General features: G+C 40.0%; 1 protein-coding gene across 1 annotated transcript; it reads right to left on the bottom strand.

The window, feature by feature from the left end:
• Nucleotides 1-30: 30 nt before the first annotated feature.
• EREG (epiregulin) lies at nucleotides 31-27,941 on the bottom strand. The gene is made up of 7 exons (XM_078148836.1): nucleotides 27,935-27,941; nucleotides 26,575-26,984; nucleotides 26,306-26,423; nucleotides 8,905-8,991; nucleotides 2,726-2,849; nucleotides 1,314-1,463; nucleotides 31-252 (listed from the first exon to the last, which is right to left on the bottom strand). The coding sequence occupies exons 1-7, from the start codon at nucleotides 27,939-27,941 to the stop codon at nucleotides 162-164; spliced, it is 987 nt and encodes a 328-aa protein (XP_078004962.1). The 3' UTR covers nucleotides 31-161.
• Nucleotides 27,942-27,966: the final 25 nt, after the last annotated feature.

The raw sequence follows: 27,966 nt of genomic DNA, 5'->3' as shown, positions 1-27,966 counted from the left end.
AAAAATAAAAATAAAATCTTCTCCGTGGACTTCTTTTAAAAGAAAAAAATATATATGGCTTGACCTTTTTTTTTGAACATAAATATTATTAATAAAACAAAACTATTAACACTAAGAGGTTGTCACCAGGCAGGTAGTAGGGCATGTGCCATTTGCTTCTTTCAGACTTGTAGCAATGTTGAGTTCCTTTCATCATTCAAAGTCACCCTTTCGTATTCCTTTTTTGATTCTTTGCTTTTTCTGTTTTTATACCTGGGAACATGCAAAGATAAAAAAACAAACAGTAGTACATCAGTCAGCACAGGCAAGAGTCAAGTAAGTCTGCTGTATTTGACAAAAGAAATAATTATGTGGCCTCAAAAGCTGCATGGACCTCCATCTCACATAATCAGTGCTACCAGACATCTATGGCAGACTTTTTACAGATGGTCTTGACCAAATTCAAGTTATTTTCAGTGCAAGATAAATATGTAGGACTTCCCCGTTTGGTGATTGGCATTGACCATGGCTACATGACAATGTTTCTTGTTGTTGTTGTTGACTTTATATGACCAAAACCAGAACTATACCATTGAATGACAAAGAGACATGCCCATCAAACCTTCCTTCAAGAATCCAAAACTTCATAGGACATATGGTATGGTGGGGTTTTTTATTTTTTAATGACAAATCACTTAACCTGTGAGATTTTAGATATAGAGTTGGAAGGGACCTTAGAAGATGTCTAGTCCAGTCTCTTCATTTTACAGATGAGAAAACTGAGGCCAGATAGGTTAAGTGATTTGCCTAAGGAGATACACACACACACACACACACACAATCACACACACACACATACATACACACATATGTATATAGACATATACATATATACATATACATGTGTGCATGTGTGTGTATACACATGCATACATATCAGACTTTGGATCCAAACCCAGATTCCATGACCATAGACTCACACCCCAAATTCAAGGAATTTTCCCCATTAGCCTCTGGCTACCCTTATGCTTTCAGGTCAGCCACCAACACTTTCATAAATACTACCAATATTGTTCTTCCTTCTCATCAGCTATATAACAATATTGTACTTGGTGGCAGCAGCAAATATTCATACCCTGAAGGAGTATCATCGATGAAGGCTAAAATCATGAGAGAGAGAGAGAGAGAGAGAGACAGAGAGAGACAGAGAGAGACAGAGAGAGACAGAGAGAGAGAGACAGAGAGAGAGAGAGAGAGAGAGAAGAGAGAGAGAGAGAGAGAGAGAGAGAGAGAAAAGAAAAAGGAAAGAAGAGTGTAAAGAAATTCTGTCTTACCACCTGAGGAAGTAATATATAGAACCAGCCATGATGATCAGGAACAGAAGAACAAGGATGACAGTCAGCACCACGTATTCTTTGCTTAAGGGTTTTTGAACAGTTAGCAAAAAATGCTCACACCGGCTGCCTGTGTAGCCCACTTCACACCTAGGTAAAAGTAGAAAAGATGAGCATAGTTATTTAACACAAGAGTAACCTTGGAGGGAAAGGAAACCAGGGAGGCTTTGCACAGCAGAAACCATGATGTTGTGGACATGCTGCGCCCCACTCCCCAGTAGAATATAAGCTCCCTGAAGGCAAGGATTTGTTTATTTTTTTATCTATCTATCTAATCTTTTTCTTTTATATTTCTGGTACTCAGCAGTGAATAGTCCCTTAATTTTTTAAATTAAAAGAACACAAAACAAACAATAAAAGAGAGTCATTTCTGATGCACGTGAATAGTTATAAAAGAAGTCACCACTGGCTGTCAAAAGCTAAATGTTCTATTTCATACACTTGTCTTAGGGGCAGCTAAGTGGTATAGTAGTTAGCTTGCTGGATCTAGATTCAGGAAAACCTGAGTTTAAATCCGACTTCAGCCACTTACTAACCATGCGACCCTGGGCAGGCAAGTCTCTCTATTGTTGTCTGCCTCAATTTTCTCATCTGTAAAATGGAGATAATAACAGCCTCTATCTCACATGATTGTTGTGAGGCTCAAATGAGATAATATTTGTAAAATGCTTTGCAAATCTTAAAGCACTGTATGCATGCTGGAACAAATATCATGGGTTTTTTTTTTAAAATCCTCTCAGTTGCCATTGCAATGTCTGAAGTAAATTGTGGTTTTTATGGAGATAAGTGGCATCATCCAATAGTGTAATTAACCGAATACTCTACAATAGGGCAGTAGTGGATAAAGTGCCAGTTCTGGAGTCAGGATAACCTGAGTTCAAATCCAGCCTCAGACACTTATCAGTTGTGTGACCCTAGGCAAGTCACTTAACCTCATTTGCCTCAGTTTCCTCATCTGTCAAATGAGCTAGAGAAGGAAATGGCCAACTGCTCCAGTATCAGAAAACCCTAAATGGGGTGACTGAAATGTCTCAACAACAGCTCTAGAAAACATTTCTGCCCATTTTCCTTTTTTATATTGACTGAAAATTTCTTAAATTCCTACAAGGCGCACACAAAATACACATTAGTTCAATTCAACCCAATAAGCATATATTAAGTGGCCTTCATGTGCCAAGCACCGTGAGCCCCTGGAGAATGTAGAGCAGGGGAGGAACACGGTCAGATTTAGGAAGCATTAGGAAGATTACTTTGGCAGAACTGCAAAGGATGATTTGGGAAGGGGAGAGCCCGGAAGTCGGTAAAACAATTAAAAAGAAATTATCCCACAAGAAGTAATGACGGCCACTTACCTGCAGAAGTGTTGACTCATATCCACCACGTAGATGCATTGCCCATGTAAACAGTAGCCTTGCATGTCCTCTCCGCATTTTGTAATTGCTACCTGAGCAACTCGAGGATTATTTTCCATTTGAACTGTGGAAAGAATGGAAAACAAATGCATTATTTTGCTTCAGTCTTTTAAAAACTGAGTGTCAACTTTACTTATAGTGACACATGTCATCAAGCTACCATTGCAAGCAGATGAGGCAGTTTCCCAAGATGCCAGGCCTCTTGGACTTTTTTTTTTTTTAATAGAAGCATAGAATCTCTGAACTGGAGTGACTTCAGAAGTGAGGGAATGGAGGTGCTTAGCCATGGCATCCCAAAGGAGGGACAAGAAAAATATACAAAATATACAAAAAAATACAATATTTATCTGCTTGGCCAAGCATGCCATGGCCATGGGATAGGAGAGTACAATCTTATATTAGCCAATTCAGGTCGTGTTCAGGGGCCTCCACTCCAACCCTTGAGCAAGAACCCCCACAGGTACACTCCTCCCTACTGAGTGGTCCTTCAGCCCCTGCCTGAAGAACAGCATTGATGGGGAATAAAAGGGCACGTAAACAATGCATCCCAGTCTTCCCTGCCCCTTCTCATTTTTAGGAAGCTTTTCCTGATGTTAAGTAGGCCAGCTAGGTGGCACAGTGGATAGCCACTGGAATCAGGAAGACTCATTTTCATGAGTTCAAATCTGACCTCAGACACTTACTGGCTGTGTAACCCTGGGCAAGTCATTTAACCTTGTTTGCCTCAGTTTCCTCTTCTGTAAAATGAGCTGGAGAAGGAAATGACAAACCTCTCCGGTATCTTTGCCAAGAAAACCACAAATGAGGTCACCAAGGATTGGATTGACTGACAAAGTAACAGCAACCTGAGTTAAGCTGAATCTGTTTCTGGGCAATGTTGACCCATTACTCTTAGCTTAAGAATAGTGGAATTTATATGCTACTTTATGTAACTTTCGCCTATTACTCGTAGTCTCCCTTTTTAATTGGACCTGTGATTTCATCAGTGTAAAGAATTCCCAGGGAAAAATTCCTTTTCTGTAACTTAGAGTCTGGAACACCAAGAGGACTTACCCAAGACAACCCCACTAGTATATGTTAGATATGAGACTTGAACCCAAGCCTTCCTGATTATGAGGCCAGCTTCCTAATAACACTACATTATGCTCCTTCCATAATGTGCATGAAGACCCTTTGAAGAAGAACAAAGCCTGATGGAAATGAGCTATTGTATGATTGGTAACATCTGGATTCTTCCAAATGCCCCCTCCCCCAAGGCATGTGGGGAATCTTTTTCTAGAGAGAGAGGAAGAAGGGGCAGCAAGGTGGCACAGTGGATAGAGCACTGGCCCTGAAGTCAGGAGGACCTGAGTTTAAATGTGGCCTCAGACCAAACACTTGACACTTACTAGCTGTGTGACCCTGGCCAAGTCACTTAACCCCAAGTGCTTAATTAAAAGAAAAAAGGAGAAGAAGAAGATGCTGCCCACATCTCAATACAGGAGGGATGGGCTCAGAATGCAGAAGGGGAAACATCTTGGGGCATGGCCAACCTGAGAATTTGTTGTGTTACTAGGACATTTTTTTTCTTTTTCTTCAGCAGGAGGGAGAGAAAATCAATGCTTATTAATTGGAAGCAAAAGTTGATTTTCAAAAAGAATGCAGGAGCAGACCTTCCTCCTTTCCTCCCTCCCCACAACCTGTAGACATTGGCTTTGGGCAGTGAGGCTTTCCTACCTGCAGCACTCCCCATTGTCATCCCCAGTGAAGAGATCCTATGAGCAGCTCCCGTGTGCTGAGCCCTGGGTGGAGCCTGGTATGAAGCAGAACGGGAAGGACCTGATTCTGCAACACAGCACCTAGGTTGTTGCGGGCTAGTACTTAGATGCTGCTCTGTGAGGAGAGAGGGGGAGGGGAGCATGCCCGACTGACATTGACCTGAAGACTTTGAAGGGACTTTTTCTTTGCCGTGGCCGTCGGCATGAAAATACTGTGAGGTATTCCAAGTGTGTGAGTAACCGAAATTAAGGGAAGACATATGGGAGCCCAGCTGCCAACTGTCCTTAAGGTGTCCACTCGGGGGTAGCACCATGAGGACGATTGAAAGGTCCCAAGGTGTGAAGGAATTTTGGCAGGTCCAAGCCAAGAGCCACAGAGATTCAGGAAAACGGGTGATATGAAGACAAGAGCCCTGAAGCCCCAATTTCCAGTCCCAATTTCCTCTGCCAGAGCTATAAGGGAGTGTGATGTGGGGTCTTTGTTTATTTATTACCTATATGAATGTCCACAAGTCATTCCCCTTCTCTGAGACTCAGTTTCCTCAGTTATAAAATGGGTACTAAAAAATATTGAAACTAGCCACTTATGAGGGGGGAGTGGAGAAGTAAGTGCTTTGTAAATTAACAAAAGTATTTTTTCATAAAGGATACCAGATTTAAAGTTGTAAGGGACCCTCAGAGATAATGATAATGGTGATGCAGGTGATGACAAAAATAGCTAGAATTTATATAAAGCTTTAAGGTTTGCAAAGAGTTTTACAAATGTCTCATTTTATCCTCACAACAAATAATCAAAAAGTATTTATTAAATGCCTACTATGTGCTGGAGGGCAGCTAGGTGACACAGTGGATAGAATGCTAGGCCTAGAGTCATCAAGACTCACCCAAGTTCAAATCTGGCTTCAGATACTTACTAGCTGTGTGACCCTAGGCAAGTCACTTAACCCTATTTGCCTCAGTTTCCTCATCTGTAAATGAACTGGAGAAGGAAATGGCAAACCACTCCAGTGTCTTTGCCAAGAAAACCCCGAATGGGCTCACAAAGGGTCAGAAATAATTGAACAACAATAAAACTGTGTGCCAGGGACTGTGTTAAGGTCTGGGCAGACAAAAAAGGCCAAAAAAAAAATAGTCTTTGTTCTCAAGGATGAGGACAAGCTTATTTATGAAGTTCCTACTGTGTTCCAGGCATTGAGTTAAGTTCTTTTCAAATATTACTTCATTTGATCCTTGTAACTACTCCAGCAGATAGGCATTATTATTGTCTCCATTTTACAGCTGAAGAAACTGGCTGAACTAGAAGCTTGTTGGCTTGCCCAGGGTCATGCAGCTAGTAAGTATCTGAGGTTGGATTTGAGTTCAGGTCTTTCTGACTCCAGGCTCAGCTCTCTAGGTGCTATGGAGCCATCCGGCTGCCTCCTTTTTGAAAGACAACATAGTCTAATGAGGGAGATGGCATACAAACGACTATATGCAAAGAAGATATAAACAGGATAAATTAGAGATAATAATTGAAGATAATAATCCTGGGAAGTAGGTGCTATTATTATCCTCATTTTGCAGATGAGGTAACTGAGGCCCAGAAATGGAAACAGTGTAAATACAGTGGGGACAGCACTGGCTCTCCATTCAGAGGATGTAGATTGAAATCCTCTCTCTGAAGCTTTCCCCCTGTAAAATGAAGGTGCTAGACTAGGCAGCCATTGAGATCCCTCCCATTCCCATATCCTACAATCCTATGAAATTAAGTGATGGGCAGGAAGATATGATTACAATTATTCCCACCTGCTTTGTGTTAGAACCTGGTTTAACATTCCCAGTCTGTCTCCTTGGATCTGATCCCTGGCCTGCTAGAGTTGGATTTCCTTTCCCTGCCTCAGTTTGCCTTCCTGGCTCTCGGACTTGCCAGACTCCAAGATCTTACTGCTGCTGGTTGGGCTACCCTCCCCCCCCCCGTGTCTGTGGGGATCACCTCTTCCCTCATTATCAGCTTTGTCGCTTGTTAATCCTTCAATTTCCTGGCTCTGCAGGTTATGACAAGTTTTATGAAATTCGAGAGCCTCAAAGGTGGTTAAAGTTGAAAACAGAAATAAGGTTGAGAAAGGCTAATCACACACACACACACACACACACACACACACACACACGCACACACACACACAAAGATGTACCAAGTGCTTAGCATGTGCAGATCTCCCCTTTCCCAGTTTTACCATTGACTTCTCCCAAGAGAAGGTTTTCTCAGAAGAGTTCTGCAGCAGAGCTCCAGTATATGACAGCATAGACCTGAATATTTCTGAAGTCTTTCTAAGGTCCAATTCCCTTGCTGAACCCTAGGCAGTGTCCAATTTTTACTTTTCCATTTTTTCCCCTATTTTCCAAAATCTATCCCCTCTCAAAAAAATTCTTTTTTTTTTGGTGGAAATCCAGGGTTTTCCTTTTTCATTTCACACACTCTGCTCCCACTTCTGAAAAATACTGGCTGTGTGACCATGGACACTTAACTTCTCAGTACCCTCAGGTAGCCCTCCAGGATTCTAAGTTAAAAATAAAATGATACTTGAATTATTGGTGGGAGTTTCCTCCTTCAGGAGTCCCCCATATCTGAAATCACAGGCTTAGTTCTTATCTAATCCCTATACTAGAATCAAAAGAGTGATTCTATGACCAGATTTGGGGCAGCTAGGTGGTGACCGTACAGAGCTCCAGCCCTGGAATCAGGAGCATCTGATTTCAAATCCAGCCTCAGACACTTTCTAGTTGTTTGACCCTGGGCAAATCATTTAACTCTGTTTGCCTCAGTTTATCTATCTGTAAAAATGAACTAGAGAAAGAAATGGCAAACTGTTCCGGTATCTTTGTCAAGAAAACCCTGAATGGGGTCACAAAGAGTTGGACACGACTGAAACAACATGACCAGATTTAACATCTGTCATAGATCATACCTTAGAGCTAGAAGGGGCTCAAAGGCCATTATGTCTAATCCCTTTATTGTACAGGTGAGAAAATGGAGACTCAGAGAATTTAAATTATTTGTTCAAGCCCACAGATTTATTAGAAAATGATCAGGGTTGTAATCCAGGTCCTGTAACTACACCACACTGCCTCTGTCTCTGTCTATCTGTCTCTCTCTCTGTGTATATGTGGGGATATGTGTATATTATACATGTATGTGTGTTTGTGTGTGTATATATATATATACATATGTGTGTATATGTATATATACACATATACATATACATGTAAATGGAGTCTTTTTGAGTTTCTGTTGTTCTTCAAAATGGTTAATTCTTGGGAATGACATTACTAGAGATGAGCATACTTATAAAACTTGTTGCGAGGGCTGTGGGACAATTTTTGTTTTTGTGTTTCTTCTTCAGTCATTTTCAATCATCTCTGCCTCTCCATGACCCTGTTTGGGGTTTTCTTGGCAAAAGTACTGGAATGGTTTGCCATTTCCTTCTCCAGCTCATTTTACAGATGATGAAGCTAAGGCAAATAAGGTGAAGTGACTTGCCCAGGGTCACACAGCTAGTAAGTGTTTGAAGCTGGATTTGACCACATGATGATCAGTTCTTGATTTCTGATTCCAAGCCCAGTGCTCTCTCTACCTAGCTGCCCCACATAGGTACACTTTTGGTGGAGGAGTGAAGTGGTCTAGCCATTTTGGAAAGCAATTTGGAGCTATACTCAAAAATGTACTATCCTATGCTTCTCCTTTGTCCAAGTGATACTACTTGGCCTATACCCCAAAGAGATCAAAGAAAGAGGAAACACACACACACACACACACACACACACACACACACATGCACACACACATGCACAAATATTTATGGTGGCTCTTTTTATAAGAACTAAAATATGGAAACTAAGAGGCTGAATTCCTATTGAGGGATGGCTAAACAAATTATGGCATATGAATATAAATGTAATATTATTGTGCCACAAAAGACAGGAGAATTTCAGAGGAAACTGGGAAGATTTCTATTCATTGATACAGACATAAGTGAGCAGAGCTAAGACAACAATTGATACGATGACATCAACATTGTAAAGAAAAGTAACTATGAGAGTCTTTCGGGTCAATGCAATGACAAACCATTAATCCAGAGGACTGAAGATGGAACATGTCACTCATCCCCTGATGAAGAGATGATGAATTGAAAATATACAGAGAGATGTACATTTTCAGGGGAAGGCAATGTGGGAATTTACTTTGCAGGACTACTCATGCTTATGATGAGAGGGTTGTTTGGTTTTTTTTGGGGGGGGGAGGAGTTGTTTTGGCTCCTTAAGGGAAGGGTATGGGGACAGAGAGATTAAATGCATGCAGAAATATTTTTAAAAAGATGACCATACCCAAAGCTGTGCAATTTTCATTTGATTCTCCTGGGATACACGAAGGAATCACTGTTGTATTATGAGCATCTTGCAAAAGGCACACAACTGTTTCCAAAGAAGAAATGACAAGAGATTTCAATTAATGTTTCAAATAAAAGCCTTGATAGTCTTTTAAATAATTACAAATTTCATAGAGACTTTTCGAGCATAAATCTCATCTCAAGGTCAACAAAATTAATGAAAAGAGACACTCAATCCTTTAGCATAACCATACAATTCATTATGTTTCAGTAGTTGCATATATATTATTTTGCTAACTAATATGTCATAAGTGACCTTTTCAAAGACAACAAATTAAGACACAGGAGTCAAGTTCAATAGATTTAAAAGCACAAATTGAAGAGAGTATCTCTAGGAGTGGAGGAGTGAGGAGAGGAGGGTTGAATTCATAAACTATAAGTTCAACTCTAGAAACTTCATTAATTCTATCAAAAGATGAATGCCTGGGACAGCTAGATGGTGCAGTGGATAGAGAGCTGGCCCTGGAGTCAGGAAGACTCACCTTTGTGAGTTCATATCTGGTCTCAGACACTTGACCCTGAGCAAGTCACTTAACCCTGTTTACCTCTGTTTCCTCATCTGGAAAATAGGCTAGAGAAGGAAATGGCAAACCACTCCAGTATCTTTCCCAAGAAAACCCCAGATGGGTTCACTAAGAGTAAAACATGAATGAAAACAACTCAACAATGAAATGAATACCTCTTTATTGGAGTCATATTGTAAAGCTAAGAGAGATATCAAAGAAAGACAAAAGTATATATATAATCTTATGTGTACTGGGGGAAAGGACTTAGCATTTATGAAGGATCTACTACGTACCATGCTTTGTGCTAAGCCCTTTACAGATATTATCTCATTTGATCTTCTTAACAGCTCTGTGAGGTAGGTGCTGTTACTTCCATTTTACAGTTGAGGTAACTGAGGCGGAGGTTAAATGACTTGCACAGGGTTACATGGCTAGTGAGTGTCTGAGGTCATATTTGAACTCAGGTCTTCCACTGATAACTGACATGGAAACTGAATTTTTTAAAAAAAATCAGTATTCTTTTTAAATTTTATATTAGCTTACATTAAGATAATTCAAAATTATAAAAAAAAATCACGCAATCCAAAATTTGAAGTGAAATTCAATACCCAGATTATTGCATATAGGAAATGCCTAAATAGATACCTTAGATAGATCAGACTTAAGCATTCTAATACTGTGTCCTAACTGTCTGGAAGTCTGAGAAGGCCATTAAACTTCCTTTACCTGAGTCTCCATCAGAGAAATAGAAGTAGTTATAATGCCCAGGATGATGATTTCCACAGGGCATTGTTTAATCCTGGGGTCTTCCAATCAGAGATCTATAGAACCACTCAAGGAGGTGCCAAAACACAAGAAGTGACAGGAAAAGACAGGGTGCTCATTCAGCTTGGTACTCACTTACTTAACAAGGCCGGGGGGGGGGCAGAATAGAACCGTTTTTGTTCAGTTGGAGACCCAGATGTTAACCTCGTGACTAGTTCCACTCCACAGAAATAGTCATTAGGTAATGGTCACGGAGTTTGGAAAAGGGCAAAGTTAATAAAACAAGGTGTTTTCTTCTCTTATCATATTGGGAGTTAGCAAATTGCGTTAAAATCATGATTTTACTGCATGTGTGTCAATCATTTAAATGTCTAAGGCTTCAGTCTCCTCATTTAGAAAATGAGGGATTTGAATCCTAAGATCACCAAGGCCCCTTATGAGTTTAAATCCTATGAACTAAATCAGAGCAGGGTCAAATGATATGATGCCAGAAGTTATAACTGGAGGGAGAAAGGCCAGAGATAATTACAAAGTAGCAAGACAAATCAGAAAACCAGCTCTACAACACAGAGATTCACAGCTTTGTAAGCAAACCTTTCCTTCTGTTCCTCAATATGTATATGGATGTATTCATTTTATTTGGTGTATGTGAAGTTTAAAATTTAAAAAACAAACAAATTAAAGTTATAACTGGGATTTCCTTCTTAAGGATTCTAGCTAGTTATGTTTATTTAAGGATTCATTCACTTATTTATTTATTTAGCTGTCTATTTGTGTGTGTATGTATGTATGTATGTATGTATGTATGCACGCACGAATAAATGTATGTAGGTATGTACGTATGTGGGCAGGGTGTGCTGAGAGTGCCCTCTACTGTCAGATAACAAAATTAGTATGATCTCATTCAAGAGGAAATAACCCCACAACTGCCCACCCAGTATTCTATTTGGCATTTTAAAAGTCATGTCTATGACTGGTGGATGGATATTCTCTCTTCTTGAAATGCCAGGTGGATAGACTTGTTAAGCTGAATGCTTTGTTTTTCACTCACTAAAACTATATGGAGCACGTCCAATCTCCTGAACCCAAATGGTGTTAGGACCGACAGAACACTGGATTATCGGCTACAGTCCCATGCATTTCTTGCACTCCAATGATTTCAAAGGTGTCAAGAACCATCTAAGCCATCTATGCCAAAATTTTCATTTCTGTAAGTGAAGAAACTGCTGCCCGGAGAGCTGAAATGCTTTGTCCAAAAGAAAGCACAGTTTGTAAATGGCCAATAATTAAATCTTTGAAGTTTGAAAATACCACTTAATTTGAGGGTTAGGAAACAGAAGCATATCTTCAATCTGTCTTCGTCAAACAAAAAATAAAGCTAATGGTTTCAAAAAAGATTAAGATTGTCGATCTGGATTTCTCCTTTGAGTAGGCTAATATTTTGATATTTATTACTTTCTTTGAGGATAAAATATAGACACATGATCTTTATTGTCTATTGTCATCCAAATAGACTAATTGACTCTGATCCACATTGCTCATTGCAAAGGACAATTTGAATTCTCATCTATTTCAACTTTTGGCCAATTTCCCAATATAATACTCCTATGGGATTGTGCCATCTCTGTTAGCTCATATGGTCACGTGTATTTAAATTGAATGCTTTTAGCTATATTGGTGTCTATTGTCATTTCAACCTGCCCAACAAATTATGATTAGTTTAAGAGGGCCTATTACCAAGTCTTCCCACAAGAAATAACATGTCTGAAACACACACATTCACACACACAGAATATCTAAACTCTTTGTACTTTACAGAAACCAGATACTAGTCTTTCCGTTGTTAATTTTTCCACCGTCAGAAACTTGGTTCCAGTTCATTCAGGCCACAGGTGAAATATTTGTCTTTGCTAATTAAAGAATGTTCAGTTCAAGGTGTGCCAGCCTGAGAACTGGGCTTTCCTTACCCGCGGACCCTCCCTTGGAGCCAGTCCAGTGATCAGGAAGATTTCCGTGAGACCTGCCGCTGAATTGCTAGATTAATATTGCAGCAAAGATTTCATTTTTGAATCTAATTTTAAATGTCAATGTCATGTCAAAGGTTCCTCTCATCAACTGCATTCAGGTTGCCATCTTTCACTTCCTTGGCTGTAGTTATTAGGAAATGGTGACACGAGGACAGAATTGTTTTTTAATTTATCTTTTTATCTCCCCTAATACCTAGCATGGGACACGTGAGATGACAGTCTTTGGAGCTGGTAGAAACATTGAAGATGATCTGGTTTGGCATCCTCATTTTACAGATGAGAAAACTGAGTCCTAGAGAGGTGAAATGAATTTGTGAGGTCACATAGTGACTAAGTGGTTGACCTGGGATTCAAATCTAGGTCTCCCGTAGCTCACATCCGGCTCATCTTCCATTACCTCTCCAAGCAGATGCCTAATAAACATGGAACTGAACCAGTTATATTACATTACATAGGCACCCCAGTGCCTTAAACTAAAATTCAGCCAATTAAGGGTGGCATAAATGCTTTACCTATGAATTTCCTGAATAGTTCAGTTCCTCTTGATTTTGGGAACAGACCAACCATTCTACAATTCAACGATTTATGTGGTGGTAGAACTTCCAATCCTTGCTTGAAATAGCTTGTGCTGTGATTTTTCTCCCCTAATGGTGTATGCAGACTGTGATTCAACACACCGGTCCAGCTGCTGCTCTACTGGGATAAGCCAGACTTGTCCGATAGGGTCACAGAATCATAGACTGAGAGTAGGAAGGGACTTCAAAGGCTATTGAGTCCAACCCTACAACCCATTACATAGATGAGGAAACTGAGGCTTAGGGAGATTATGTGACTTGTCCCAAGTAACACAGGTTTTATCTTTACTATGTACTGTACCATGCTGCCTTCCAGGGGTAATTAATAAATAAAAGTATCATGTGTATGCATCATATATACCTAAATGTGTATGTGTATTTATGCCTATACAAAGAAAGCCTCTACAATATGAAAAAGAAAAATCCTAGAGATAGTGTAGACACTTGCCCAGGCTAAGCAAATCTGCTCTTAAAATCAAGTTCATGCGACATGCTTCTTTCCCCCCAACTCCCTCCACCCCCCCCACTCGATCTTTTTTTCATATAAACTTAGTAAAAGCGTGCCTGGGTCTTGACCTTCTCAGGTCTCAAGAATCTGATGGGTACAAGCTTTTGAATGGTTCTACATCAGTGAAAACTCAGGTCCAGCAGCAGGAAGTGGGGTGGGTGACTCACAGCAGACAAGCTACCTCTTCCCTCTGAGTCAGGACTCTACCCGTGTGGGAGGCATGAGTGCCATCCTTTGGAATGGGGGCAAAGCCCTGTTACTAAACATTGACTTTCCTGGAGCATTCACTATGTTAGAAGGTCCTAGCCCCATCGTTCACAGGAATTCTGGGGGTCGGAAATGCTGCTCTTAATTGTATAAAGTTCTCTTTAACTTTGTTCTTAAAAGACACAGTGTGTAGCACAATTAGTAAAGGAAATAATACTGGAATGAGTTAAACTAAGCACAGCTGGAAAAATAATTGTGGCTCAGGAATAATTGTGGCACGGAGGGGAATGGGTCTTATTTTGCTCAATTAACCGAACTGAATGCCCGGTACTACAGTCCTCCTCTGCTGCCTTGTTCTGACTTGGAGGCTGCCCATGACTGTCAAGGGTAATGGCCATGGAGTGCACAGTCTAGTCTGTCCTCCCAAATTGGAAAGACTTCACTTACAGGCCCAGAAACGGATTCTAGGCTTGTCATCTCAAAAACAGCAAGTCAGATTTAAAGAGGCTCGTCCTCAGAAGACTAGTCACTAGGTCCAGGTATTTTGGCCACACCAATTAAATCACAGAAGGGTTTCAGTCCACATCAGTAGAAAGAATACTCACCCCAGATTCCTAAAGTATTCAAGTATGTAAGAAACATTCAAAACCCAGCCCAACCAGGTCACAAAATCTTCTTTCTTCACACGTTTATTTTCTATGAAAAACCAACTCCTGACCTATTGCTAGTTAGTAATAATTCTTCCACAGAATTATATGATTTTAGTATGTGCACAAAACAGCAGAGAGTTTTTTTGAAGGGAAATAGGCATAAGTCCTCAATCTGTTTATTAAATTTCATAAACAGGTAAGGTCATACTTTGCTTACTAAAAACAATGAAACTCCCCTTCATATTAGTTATGAATAAGCACTGTTTTCTGCTAGCACTTTTCAGTTTGCAACATGTTTATTTTTACAGAAGAATGCAAATGTAAGAGTTTTTGCAAGGCTTTGATTTGGCTATAAATGACTCCTATTTCTACTCTTTGCCAACAAACATATAATTATGTTTCATTAAGAGTTGAATACAAAAAAAATGCCTAAGAAATGTTTAAAATGAATCTAGATCTTGATAAGAGTAAGAGGAAACTGCAGATATTTGCATTTATAATCTAAGACCTGAAATAGTTCTTATGCAACAGGGCAAGGACTCTCCATATATATTGCTCTTTCATTCAGAGGTAGGATAGGATTACCCGGAATTGGCCCTTTTGAGACATTTTGCTTTATTCCTATAATTTACTAGTAACTTACAACCTACTTCTACATATATTAAAACCTTGTATTTTTATTTTCATAGTTTCATGCAATGTCAGGCTCACACATTCAAATAAAACACCAGCACATTTTTAAAAATGAAGTTATATTGTAACTAACCATGGATGCATGGAAATATGATAATACACGTATCGAAGGGCAGCCTTGTTGTATAAAATGTACTATTCAAATGCACACAATTGTTTTTGCTGTTGTTGAATTGTTTCAGTTGTGTCTTACTTTGTGACCCTTTTTTTTTTGGCAAAGATACTGGCATCGTTTGCCATTTCCTTCTCCAGCTCATTTCACAGATGAGGAATTTGGGCAAACAGGGTTAAGTGACTTGCCCTGGGTCACATAGCTAGTAAGTATCTGAGGCCAGGTTTGAATTCATGAGGATGAGTCTTCCTGATTCCAAACCCAAGGCTCCATGTAATTTACCACCTAGCTGCTCTAATTAGGCTTTTTTAAAAAGTTGTTTGATTCTATGAATCTTTCCATATTTTTTCCTTTCATCAAAATCTCATTAAATACTGGTTAGGTTCAAGGTCAAAATAGCGTGGCATAGTAGATAGGGAGCCAGCTTTGGAACAGGGAAAAATACGGTTCAAACCCCACTTTTGAAACATACTGGTTGTGTGATGGGGCAAGTCTCAATCCCTCAAAGTTCTCAGCAACTCTCTAAGATGCTAAGTTATGGAAGAGTGGCTGATCAATATTGGTAGAGGGAGTTTTCTCACCAAGAAGACAAAAAGTAAAAGCGATTCTTGTCGTCAGTGAAAGGTCATGTGGTATGAGATAATAGAGGGCTTGGAATCAGGAAGATCTGAGTTCAAATTCCACTCCTGACATATTAACTTCATAATCAAGGGCAAATCTTTAATATCACTTAGCTTTGAGTTCATCATCTGTAATACAAGGGCAATGCTTTTTGTTGTGTGGTGCAAATGATGTAAAGTATATAAAATGCTTTGCAAATGCCAAAGTAATAAAGAAAGTTCAGGCTTTGTCGCATTCTACAATGCAGGGTGTCCCAAAAGTCTCTGTGCATTTCAAGCTTTGATAGCTTGATAGGCTTCTGGGATAGAATGTATAACATTCACATAGGGATATGGGCTGGACCTCCAATTTCATTGAAACCGAGGTCTCGATAGAGGGAATTCCTCTATCAATGGAGAATGAGGAAATTTCCTCAGTACAGGTTGGTGCCTTCTCCAAATTATCCTCTTGTCTGGGACACCAAGAAAAGTTAAGTGGGTTGCCCATGGTTCCCCAGGTAGCATCGATCATGTCTTCCTGCCTCCAAGGACAGTTCTCTACCCACTGCCAGTAAACATAATAATTCTAACAATTATTGGAATAATACTCTGAGACTTGCAAAGCACTTAGTAGATATTATCTCATTTGGTTCTCACAATAACCCTGGGAGGTAGGCACTATTATTATTTCCATTTTACTGATGAAGAAATTGAGGCAGACAAGTTAAGTGACTTGCCCTGGGTGACATAGGGGGTAAATGAGTCATAGTTTGAACTCAAGTCTTCTTGACTCCTTCTCCAGAGCTGTGCTATGGTCAGATTCCAGCTTTAAGATTGTTTTGGCAGCTGAATTTGGAGATGGCAGATATTAGATATAGGAGAGAAATGGGAAACTATTGTAGCAATCCATGGGAGATGTAATAAGGGCTTGAATGATAACAATGCCATATGGATGATGGGAAGGGGACAGATGATAGAGATGTCTTGGGAAAATACGTGGTAACTCAACAAGTCAACAATCATTTATTAAGCACCTGCTAGATACCAGGCTGCTGTGTTAAGTGCTGGGAATACAAAGAAAGGCAAAAACAGTCCCTGCTCTCAAGGAGCTCAGAGTCTAATGGGAAAGGCAACACATAAGAAACTATATACAAATACAGACAGGATGAACTGGCAGGCACTAATCAACAGAGTGAAGACCTAGCATTAGGTGGGATCTGGAAAAGCTTCTGTAGTAGATGGATTTTAGGTGGTACATGAAGGAAGCCAGGAAAGCCAGGGGGAGAGAAGGAGAGAATTCCCAGCATGCAGGACAGCCAGTGAAAATGAAGATGGAGTATCTTGATTGAGGAAGAACAAGGGGGCCAATGTTGCTGAGTTATAGAATATGTGGAGATGAGTAGGGTGTAAGAAGACTAGAAAGGTAGGAGGTGACCAGGAAAAGTAATAGATGACTCTTGGCTTCCAAAGTTGGGTGACTGAAAGAATAGTGGTGGCCCCAACAAAAATAAGGAAGTTAGGAGGAAGACAGGTTCAAAGACGAAGAAAGTGAATTGCGCATGTAGACCTTGAGATACCTATGGAATGTTCAGGTGGAGCTGTCCAATGGGCCATTGGTGAAGTGAGAATGGACCTCAGAGGAGAGAATAAGGCTGGATAGCTGTGGGCATGACCCCCACAGGGCAGGTACATTCTGTTCGAAGTCCTTTTTAAAGAACGTAGACGGGTAACACTTTGTCCCCTCTCTTTCCTCAAGCCCAATTCTGTCACTTCTCGAAGACTGTTGCCAGCAGACTAGTCTGGGTTTGTGTCTCTGGGGATTTTAGGTCTTAATAGTCTTTTCATTGTCTTCCTGATATGACTGAATCTCTGCATGTTGCTGACAATGATTTTTTTTCCCTCTCTCTTAGAAACAATGGCTAACATCTCATTGTAGAAAATCAACTGTAATCAACACAGACAATTGACATATAGAAGTAAAAATACCAAAATTCTCTCTCTCTCTCTCTCTCTCTCTCTCTCTCTCTCTCTCTCTCTCTCTCTCTCTCTCTCTCTCTCTTCTCTCTCTCTACACACACACACACACACACACACACACACACACACACACACATACACACACCCTCAAAGCCATTTATTTTGCCAGTCAGAGAATGCAGTAAGCACATCCATCCTTCAAAAACTGTGAAGGCAGCTTATAATACAAGACTTCAGGAGATAAAGAAATTGTGCCGAAGAATTAGTGCAGTGAGGTCTATATATTCCATAAACAGGGTAAGTAAAAACTACGTGGCAGAGGTAAAAAAAAAATCTGAGTAGAGGGTTTAGATTTCCAGAGCACTTTACATGCATTATCATCTAACAACATGGTGAGGTAAGGGCTGGTATTATCCTAATTTTCCAGGTTCATGGATGAATCAGCCAAAGCTACGTAGACTTTTAGGACCTCAAATCTCAAATTTAGCTACCATCTACATACCCATCATTAACAAATAGAAAGTATCACCAAGGGATATGTGTATATCTTCACCTACTTATATGTTAATCTAGATGTTACATAAAATAATTTTTAAAAAGACTTGGATTATAATGATAGATTGTTTTTTAATCTTATCTGCCTATAGGACTGCAAGCTTCCTGAGGGCAAGGGCTGTGTCTTATCTAAACTTTTTGGCTCCCCTTGTATCTAACATTTGGAGATAGAAAACATGGATTTAAATCCCTCCTCTGAGTTGTCAATATCACTTAAATTCTGTGTCTTGTCCAATTCACCAGTTTTGTGAACTTCTCACTTTTAATTCATCTTCCAAACAACCAGCAAATTTATATTCCTAAAGCACAAGTAGGGCCATGTCATTCTTTCTATGAAAAAGCTGTTTCCCCCTATTGCTCTTGGAAAAAATGCAAACCTGTCTCCAGTCTCTCACAAACTGGCTTCCATGTGCCTTATAAACACATTAAGCCCCCAACCCCACCCCCTACACAAAGGCTCCTCAAGGGCTCCTCCGTGTTAGAACTGGCATGTCCAGAGAAGCCTGGGTTAGCCTATACCTATTTATCTCTATAGGTATTGTTTCCCTCATGGTAAAATGTAAGTTCTTCCAGGGCAGGCACTTTCATTTTTGTTTTTGTACCCTCTGTCATGGTCATGTAGTAGATACTTAATATAGCTCCTAAGACATAAATGGGCTGATATCTGCACTTGAGAAGAAAATTTTCACACTCTGAATTTCCCACAATGGTAAAATCAGAGATCCTTCCTGAACCGACATTAAGATTAACTTCATTTCCCAGTATAGTGACTTTTCTAACACCACATCTCCCACTATCTCCTTCCTATACATCCCACAATGACCAGGTCCTCATCACCTTTTATGAGGACTACTGCAGAAGCTTCAGTGTTGTACCTGCTGTATCCTCATTCTCTCCTCTCCTCAATCTATCCACAGGTGCCAATTTGGTGTTTCTAAAGTTCAGGGCTGTCCACATCACTCTTCTTTGAAAGCTTCATGGCTGCCTATTGTAACTAGCATAAAATACAGACTCCTCTGTTTGGTGCTGAAGGCCCTTTAATCTGGCTCCTTCTAGACTGACCACATAAATCCCCCTTCACACGCTCCAGATTCCCACCCTACTGGTCCATTGGTCATTCCCCAAGCATGACATTCTGGTTTTTGCCTCTACTTTTCACACGTATTCCCCACATCTAGATTACTTCTCCTCCACATCTAAATCTCTTCAAGGTTCAGATCTCCCTCAAGAGATCTTTCCACATTAGTGTACCATCCCCCACCCCATCACTTTGTATTTATTTTGAAAATAACTTGCATTTACTTCTCTGTGAGTACGTTGCACTCCCCTCTGGATGTCAATTCCCTGGGCACAAGGATTGTCTTACTTTTGTCTTTATATTCTCTGTTCCTAGCACACAGTGAGCCCTTAATAAATGTTTGTTGTTTGTTTGCTTGATTCCAGTTACTCTGGGGATGATTATTTAGCTGGTGGTGATTAGGTTTTGTGCTTCTCCACTCTGTGACTATTGTGCAGGTCAGGAGTATCACACCAAGGGACCTAGTCAGATTTGCTACTTTCTAGTAGCTCTTGTGAATATTTTTTCCCGGCAGGGATGGGGTGCAGTGTTACTATAATTCTGATACTTCTGTCACAGGCAAGCGACTCTGTAAAAACATTCCACATTGGAGGATTCCATTAAAGGGAACGTGCAGAGGTGGGTTGGGGTCTGAAAAATTCTCTTGGTTAGTACAAAATTGGGGCACAACCTCCAGTTAATAATTGTTGTTATTATTATTGTTGTTCAGTCTTTTTCAGTTGTGTCAGACCCTTTGTGATCCCATTCAGGGTTTTCTTGGAAGAGATACTGGAGTAGTTTGCCATTTCCTTCTCCAGCTCATTTGATAGATGAGGAAACTGAAGCAAACAGGGTTAAGTGAATTGCCCAGGGTCACATAGCTAGTAAGTGTCTGAAGCTGCATTTGAACTCCGGAAGATGAATCTTCCTGACTCCAGGCCCAGCACTCTACCCACTGTGCCACCTGGCCACCCAGTTAATAATCCCCAATATGGATAGGGCACCAGCCCTGAAGTCAGGAGCACCTGAGTTCAAATCCAGCCTCAGACCCTGGGCAAGTCACTTAATCCCAATTGCTTTAAAAAAAATAGGTATCAAGTTCTGTATGGGGCAGCTAGGTGGCACAGTGGATAGGGCACCAGCCCTGAAGTCAGAAGGACCTGAGTTCAAATCCAGCCTCAGACCAAACACTTGACACTAGCTGTGTGACCCTGGGCAAGTCACTTAACCCCAATTGCCTAAAAAAAATTTTTTTTAATTAAAAAAAAACACAATCCCCAATATGCTGGTTTTGTGCTCATTACTATGACAAGAGTAAGAGATAGCCTTTGACTTTGGCTATAGGCTGAAAACATCGGCTAAAGCTAGATAAGACCACAAAATCTATCTGGGTTAACTCCCTTTTCAGTTTACACATGGGAAACTAACATCTATAGAGGTTAAATGACCTGCCCAAGGTTGGAGAATTCCTTTAATTTCAAACACATTCTTAGACATCCACTTGAATTGATCCTTTGAAAATAGAGGTAAAATGAGTTTATTGATTAATTCATTCTAGTTTTCAAAATCAGTTCCTAGCCTTGGCAGCAACTACAAAAATGTTGGAAGGAAATGGTTGAAATAATTGGAAAACAATAGTAAATAAAACTCAAAATCCGCACCCAACGAAATAACTGGAAAGGGCCACACTGCATATCCCTTTCTCTTTTCTTCCCCATCATGGGCCTCAGTTTTCTCATTAACTCACTTAAGAGTCAATGAGAAAAGCAACCTAAATCTAAATTTAGAAGGTTCACTCCATGACCTCTGAAAGGGCTAGTCATTAAAACATATTAACTATAAGCAACTTATTATTGTAAATTCAAACTGTTTTTCCACTGGAATGATCTCTTCAAATCTATTCCCTACTACCTAATCTCAAGCTTCTTTGAAGATGTATTATTTATGACTACGTGGATTATGAGGATTGGAATATTTCCATGAGAAAAAAACTGCTGATCCCTATAGCTTAAGTACCAAAAGACCCTTGTTTTCTAAGGAATATACTTTTAGTTTGGCTCCAATCAATAACATACACAATTAAATTTAGCTTCATGTTCATATTGAAATTGTAGACAGACTGTAGAATCTGAAATGGGGAAAGCAGGAAGCATGTGGAATATTAAAATGAACTCAAGATATCAGGATTTAAGTTTCAAATAAAATACACTTCTGACTCATTTGCTTCTTATAAGGACATTTCCAAAGAGTAACTGGTTGAAGTAAAACATTTAAACATAATAGAGGGATTTAGAAAGTGTTCATTAGAATCTTGCAGCATCCAGGATCTTTCCTTCATCTGAGAAAAGTATTTATAAGCCCCTATTCAACTCTTATTTCATGTTATAAAAAAGTTCACTAATGTCAGTGATAGCATCCTGAAAATCTATAAATGTAGATCAGAGATGCAATATGAAATTTCCTCATGGAAATGTGATTCTAAGAAAATACCTCCTAATTAATCAACCATAGGGGAAATTGCTTTTTCTAGGCAAGCTGTGTTTATTTCAAATCATTTCTCTCATTGATGTCCCCAATAATGTCACTATTACCTCATCAATATCCTGTCAGTATTAAAATTGTTTGATACCTCCTAAGTAAAGAGATACCTGCAGATATTTTTGCTTTAGTGCAAAGTCAATTTAATTAAGAAAACATTATTAAACACCTAATGCATACGAAACATTTCACTATGCACTGAGGAAGAAAGAAGCAAAGTTTGTACCAGATACAAAGTTGAGATAAGAAGTCCTTGCTCTCACGGGAGTGGAGGGGTGGATTGTATATACAAATTATTACAACATATGATAAATTCACAGGAGACGTCATAGGGATCTGTTGGGAATAAGCTGACCTGAGAAGCAGCTGAAAACATTTTTTTTTACTTTTAAATGGTGTTTAAGTTAAGGAAATCATTAACATGGAATTTTGTGAAATATATTTGGCCAATAATGATGCATATATATACAAATTCATAATAGACATATTATGAGATATCTCTAATATATGAGAGAGATTATATGGTATATATTTTATATTCATATGTATATGAATATATAGATACATATGCTTTTATTAGGCAATATTCACTCTGTTGCATTCTTTCACTTAAAAAATAATCTAAATTTCTCATACTAGTCATTAGTTCATCATGTTTCTCCTCTGCAAGTACCTCTGGGATTATATTTTAGAGTAGAATTTCCTTTGTCATCCATTAGAATGGCCTGATTAGAAGTTAGATTTGTAGCAATCAGATTATAAATAAATTCGTATTATATATAAATATAAATAAATAAATTTGAATTTATTGGGATCCATGGGCACAGAAACCTCTTCTTCATATCAGATTTTTTAAATGGGATTTCTGATGGGATATTTGTATAACTACAAATGGTCATTAAACAGGAAACAGAAGGTCCTAATGCAAAACAAGTTTAAAAGAATTCAGTTTGGTTTTTGTTTTTGAGAGAGATGGCACAAGTGAACAGAGTGATGGACATGGAGTCAGGAAAACCTGAGTTTAAACCCTGCTTTAGAAATTAAATAGCAGTTGTGACCCTGGAAAAGTCACTTAACTACTGTCAGCCTCAGTTCCCTTTCCTGTAAAAATGGGAATCATTTCTAGTAGACCTACTCCGTAGGATTGTTGTTAGAATCAGAGACAACACAAATGAAAAGCTTTGCAAATCTTAAAGCATTATATGCGTACGAGCTAGGAATATTGTTATGTTTTCTTGGAAAATATTTTCCCTTAGTATACGTATTTCAACAAGGTGTTATAATATGTAACACAAAGAAAAAAAATTGCAAGGTTCTTGTTACTTGATTTTGAGTGAAATCAAGGCCCAAGATGATCCCAAGACAACTCTAGTCTATAAAGGTCCTCCTTTCCAAAAGTGGATTAAATTCCTGGAACATAACTACCTTCCTATGTTAATGTGATATTAGAGCCAGCCAAAGGCTCAGGTTGGTCTGTTGGGAATGCTTCAAGTTGCAACCACACCCTCTGACTCTGGACATAATTCCAGGGCAAGCCAAGAGTGACAGGGTGGGTGCATCTTAGAAACAACAATTCTTTGGAGACTTTCCTTTTGGAAGCTTTTTAAGTAAAGAAATGCTCCCAAATGTTTGCTTGTCAGTTTCATGAATTGAAATTCTCTGCTCTAGCCATGCTGAAACTTAAGATAACAATTATTGAAACTTCTCAGGTTTAAGAAGGCTTTCTTCTTTTTGATGCTGGAATGGAATCTTTTTTTTTTTTGGTTAAAGCTCATGGCAAAACTCTTTTAGTTTAGACCGTGTTCATTATCTTTACGGCATCAATAAGAATTGGATTTTAAGGCTACAAATTTGGGCAAATCTTATAAAAGTATTGGGAAAGATTTTACCTCACATTTCTGGGATAATCACCAAAGCAGTATTTGCTCAAACACAACTGATTTGGCCAATCAGGGAAACAATTTCTAATCTTTAAGCTCTTCAAGATCCTTTCTTATCCTGTTTGTGGCTGAAGGAAATTAAACAGAAGGAGTCTGATTTCTTTCCATTGGTGTACTTTGAGAGTTTAGGTAAATTATCTGCTTTCCCTGTGAATCAACGTTCAAATTTGTACAGTGGGGAAATCAAAGCATATAGAATACACACACATGCACACACATATGCACACACACTTACATTTTGCAAAAGCAAATAAAGTAACAAAGGAACACCAAATGAAAAGGGACACTAATTTAAACCTAGAAGCATTGATTTATACATTGAATTCATCTTGACAATATTCTATACATTTTTTTCAAGAATAACATTTGAAAGGAGTTTTCACAACCAGCAGCAAAAAGCTTGATAGGCCCCCAAAAAAGTGTCCCTTTTTAAAAAAAGTGTCCTTTTAAAAAGAAATTTTTATAGTATTCAGCAACTTATTCCAGCATATAACAAGAGCCAAAGAAATGTAATTTCCTCCTGACATTTGAAGTGAATTTTTTTGGGTTTTACCTCAAAGACCATTCCAGTTCTGATACTTCCATGATTCTACCCACTTACTCTGTAATTTATCACATTAAAAATAGAGATCGTATCTTTAATTCTTAGGTGGCATTGGCTATTTCATTAACTTTGGCAACCACATTATTGTAAGTGACTAGAATAAAAAGAATTGAGCTTCAAATTTTCCAAGAGGCATGGACATATCTAAACAAACTGGGAAAACAGAAACTGAAGTGGCTTATTTGGAAACAGGCTTGGGTAGCTGATGAAACAGGTCAACTATAATTAATTAAGTAGTGCAATAAAATGGTTAAGCACTTTCATGACAACAACAAAAACACACTTCATAGATATTAATCAGTTTATTTATAGGTCCTTAGAGCTTCAAATTTGAATATTGAATTTTTAGTTGCTGAACAGCCACCTGCATTGTAAGATATTACATGAGGTGTAAAGGCAGTGCCAAGAGATTTTGGCAGGTTAATTTCCTAAGTCCACTAAAAAAAAAAAAAGAGCAACAACAAAAATCTTGACAATTGAAAATTTTGTATTCTCCCCCCCCCAATGGTTGTCAATATCTTGGTGTTGAGTTGCGTCCGAATCTTTATGAGGCCATTTAGGATTTTCTTGGCAAAGATGCTGGAGAGGTTTGCCATTTCCCTCTCCAGCTCATTTTACCGATGAGGAAACTGAGGCAAACAAGGTTGAATAACTTGTTTAGGGTCACACAGATAGTAAGTATCTGAGGCCATATTTGAACTTAGGATGTCTAGCACACTATCCACTGTGCCACCTAGTTGCCCTGGTTGCCAATATACAGGGGGAGAAACTATTTGATTCGATTTGATTTTTCAATTCCTTAGAATGTAGCAGCAGAAAGTCGGGGTGATTATAGTATCTTGTTTCCTTCAGGAAGCATTCTCCCAAACCTAGTTCCTCCCTCAAAGATATAGACCCAGTCCCTGCCCTTGTAATGTAAATTAGAAATATGCGTAGCATGCTTTTCAACTGGTCTACCTACTTCTGAGGCCAAGGTGGCCAAACGATGATTTAACTTCGGTCTGTGGGCTCGGAACATCAGAGGAATTCCACTTGAATCTCAGACAGGAGGCGAGAACAAGAACAATCGTGCTCCTTTTCAGCAAGTCTATTGGGAAACACTTGAGCCTTCTACTAAAACTCAACCTGAACCACCCTGATTTTTTTCCTAGAGGAACTCTGTAAGGAATGGCCTTATCTCCCTAACCCCCTAAAAAATGATGATTAATCCATAAATCCATTCAAGAAAAGCCCAATTCTAAGTGACACATTGACCACACCGGACAGGAAGCAATGAGCACTTGGCTGGGAGTAGCTACCTGAAGAGCGCAGGTGAGGAGGCAGCTCGAGGGAAGCCTCAAGAGAGGGAAGCGTTGGGGGGGGGGCGGGGAGGAGAACCCACACACTTCCCTTCTCGCTCTCCGGCGCCTGGAAATGCCAACCAATATTTTACAGGCATCCTCTCTGGTAAACAGGCAAAGTGAGAACTCGCCCAGCACCTTTAACTGCGTAATGGTTTTATTTTTCCAGGTATTAGAAGGGAAAGCAAAGATCTTATTTTCCCTCTTGGTCCTATTTTCGTCCCCGAAAGGCTCCTTCAGATGTAGGCAATGAGCAGAAGGTGACAGATTTCTGTATCTGGGGAACCTGCGTTCAGATAGCTATTCTGCCACTTCTGCCTGATCGACTTTGGACAAGCCCTTTCAATTATCTAAACTTCACTTTCTCCTTCTTTAAAAAGATGGGGTCGGAGTTTTTTAGCGGTTTTTTCAAAGAGAGGTCGGAAAACTCCTGGGAGTCCTCGAGGTTAAAACTGTATTCACAAATAGTGCTGACATTTTGATTTCCAATACAGTAAATAACGACAGATATAACTCACATAGCCAAAAATTCTTTGTAGGGTCGTCAATTTTCAGGAGTGCAAAGGGGTCCTGAGAACCACTGGATTACATTATCTCTAGTCTCTTCCAAGCCTAAATCCAACATTCTATAATCTAACTCCATTAGAAAGAGAGAAGAACCGAAGAGGCCAAGCAGAAGACCTTACCAATGGTGAGCAGCACAACGGAGATCTTCCAGAAGTAGCTGTCCATCTTGGGGGAGCGTGTCCACGCCTGTGCTTCCTGGATGAGAATGAATGGAGGAACTGGGACGTCTGGTCCGGGCTAGCTGGCCTGAGTAGAGTGACTCGCCGGCGAGTGACCTCGTGGCTGATCTTTTGGGGGCAGGCAGATAAGGTCGATCCTGAGTAGCGATGGGGCGGACTGGCTAGCTGAGGACTGGTGCGACGGACAGTCAGGCTGAGGTGTGCCTTACCCGGACGATGTGTGGGACAATGCAGCCGGTCCTGTCCGACGAGTGAGGTGGACCCGACCAGTGCCTTTCTTTTATAAGTCCAATGGGAGGGGCCTCGGTCCAGTGGATAAACTTCCCAAAGTGTCGTAACAGTTTTGGGGACAGTCGCTGTGCCAGATCGCGGGTTTGGGGGGGGAAGAGAGGAGTGGCCGAGGACACTGCCCTGGACACTGCCCTGGACACTGCCATGGCCAGGATGGAAGGAGGTTGCGCTCCTCCCTCTATTCTCGCCCACCTGGACCTGGCTAAGGCGAAAACAATCTGCTTCTCCCCTTGGGGTGTAGGTCCTTCTCTCCGGTTTAGGAATGAAGGGCAGGGACTTGGAAAAGCCCGGAATTCCGCCGCTAGTGAAGACGCAAAGGTCTGGGCTCCTTAGGGAAAGAGCAGTGACTTGGTGGGAGGAGCGGAAACAGGGGGCGGCCCCCGATGAATATCCAAGTCTTTTGTCTGGGCTGGCTGCTTTATTCCAGGGGTGGAGGGGGGTGTGTGTGTGTCACGCTTAGCAGAAGCTTGGAACAGTTAAAGGGGACTTCGACTACCCATGAAGGGAACGAGTTAAGTTCCCGAGAAAGAACATCTTTCCCTAGAATATATGCCCATTGCATGGTTTTAGGGGATGTGGATGTTTGTATGTGTGAGACCACCAAAAATAAATGCCCCACCTTGTTTGGGCTCGGTGGGGTTTCGATCAGCAAATCAGTCAGCCAAGGGCAATCTCTAGGAGGTTTTTTTTTTTTATCCTTTTCTATCTTTTGCTCCCTCTTCTAATCTAGGTGGTCCTTTATCATCTCCTAACTGCTCCCTGCATCCAGTTTTTCTCCCAACCCAATCTATCCTGCGTTCTGTTGCTAAATTAGCCTTCGGAGAAGTCCAGTTTTGCCATTTCATTTCTGTATTCAAAAACCTAGGTGGCACAGTAGATAAAGTCCCAGAATCAAGAGGACCTGAGTTCAAATTTGTTCTCAGACACTATCTGGGTGACCCTGACCAAGTCACTAAAACCTCTGTCTGCCTCAGTTTCCTCAACTGTAAAATGGAGATAATAAGAACACCTGTCTCACAGGATTGTTGTGAGAATCAAATGAGATAAAATTAGTAAAGCACAGAGCAGGCACTTTGTGTTTATTCCCCCTCCTTAGCTTGACATTTTATTTAGGATCACTCTCTTTTTCCAACATCAACTCCAGTATTCCTTAATACAAACTCTCCAGCATAAACTGGCACATTTACTCATTATACCTTGGCATTTTGCTTTGTTCATTCTCACCTTTGTGTCCTTGAATGCATTTCCCACTTTGACAAAAGATTTGGCAAATCTTACCATCCATCCTTCAAGGTCTGCTTTTAGCTTCA

The sequence above is a fragment of the Phascolarctos cinereus genome, unplaced genomic scaffold, assembly GCF_003287225.1.
Source record: "Phascolarctos cinereus isolate Bilbo 61053 unplaced genomic scaffold, phaCin_HiC Scaffold_9;HRSCAF=440, whole genome shotgun sequence".
Lineage (NCBI taxonomy): Eukaryota > Metazoa > Chordata > Mammalia > Diprotodontia > Phascolarctidae > Phascolarctos > Phascolarctos cinereus.
This window is presented reverse-complemented; position numbering and strand designations above follow the sequence as displayed.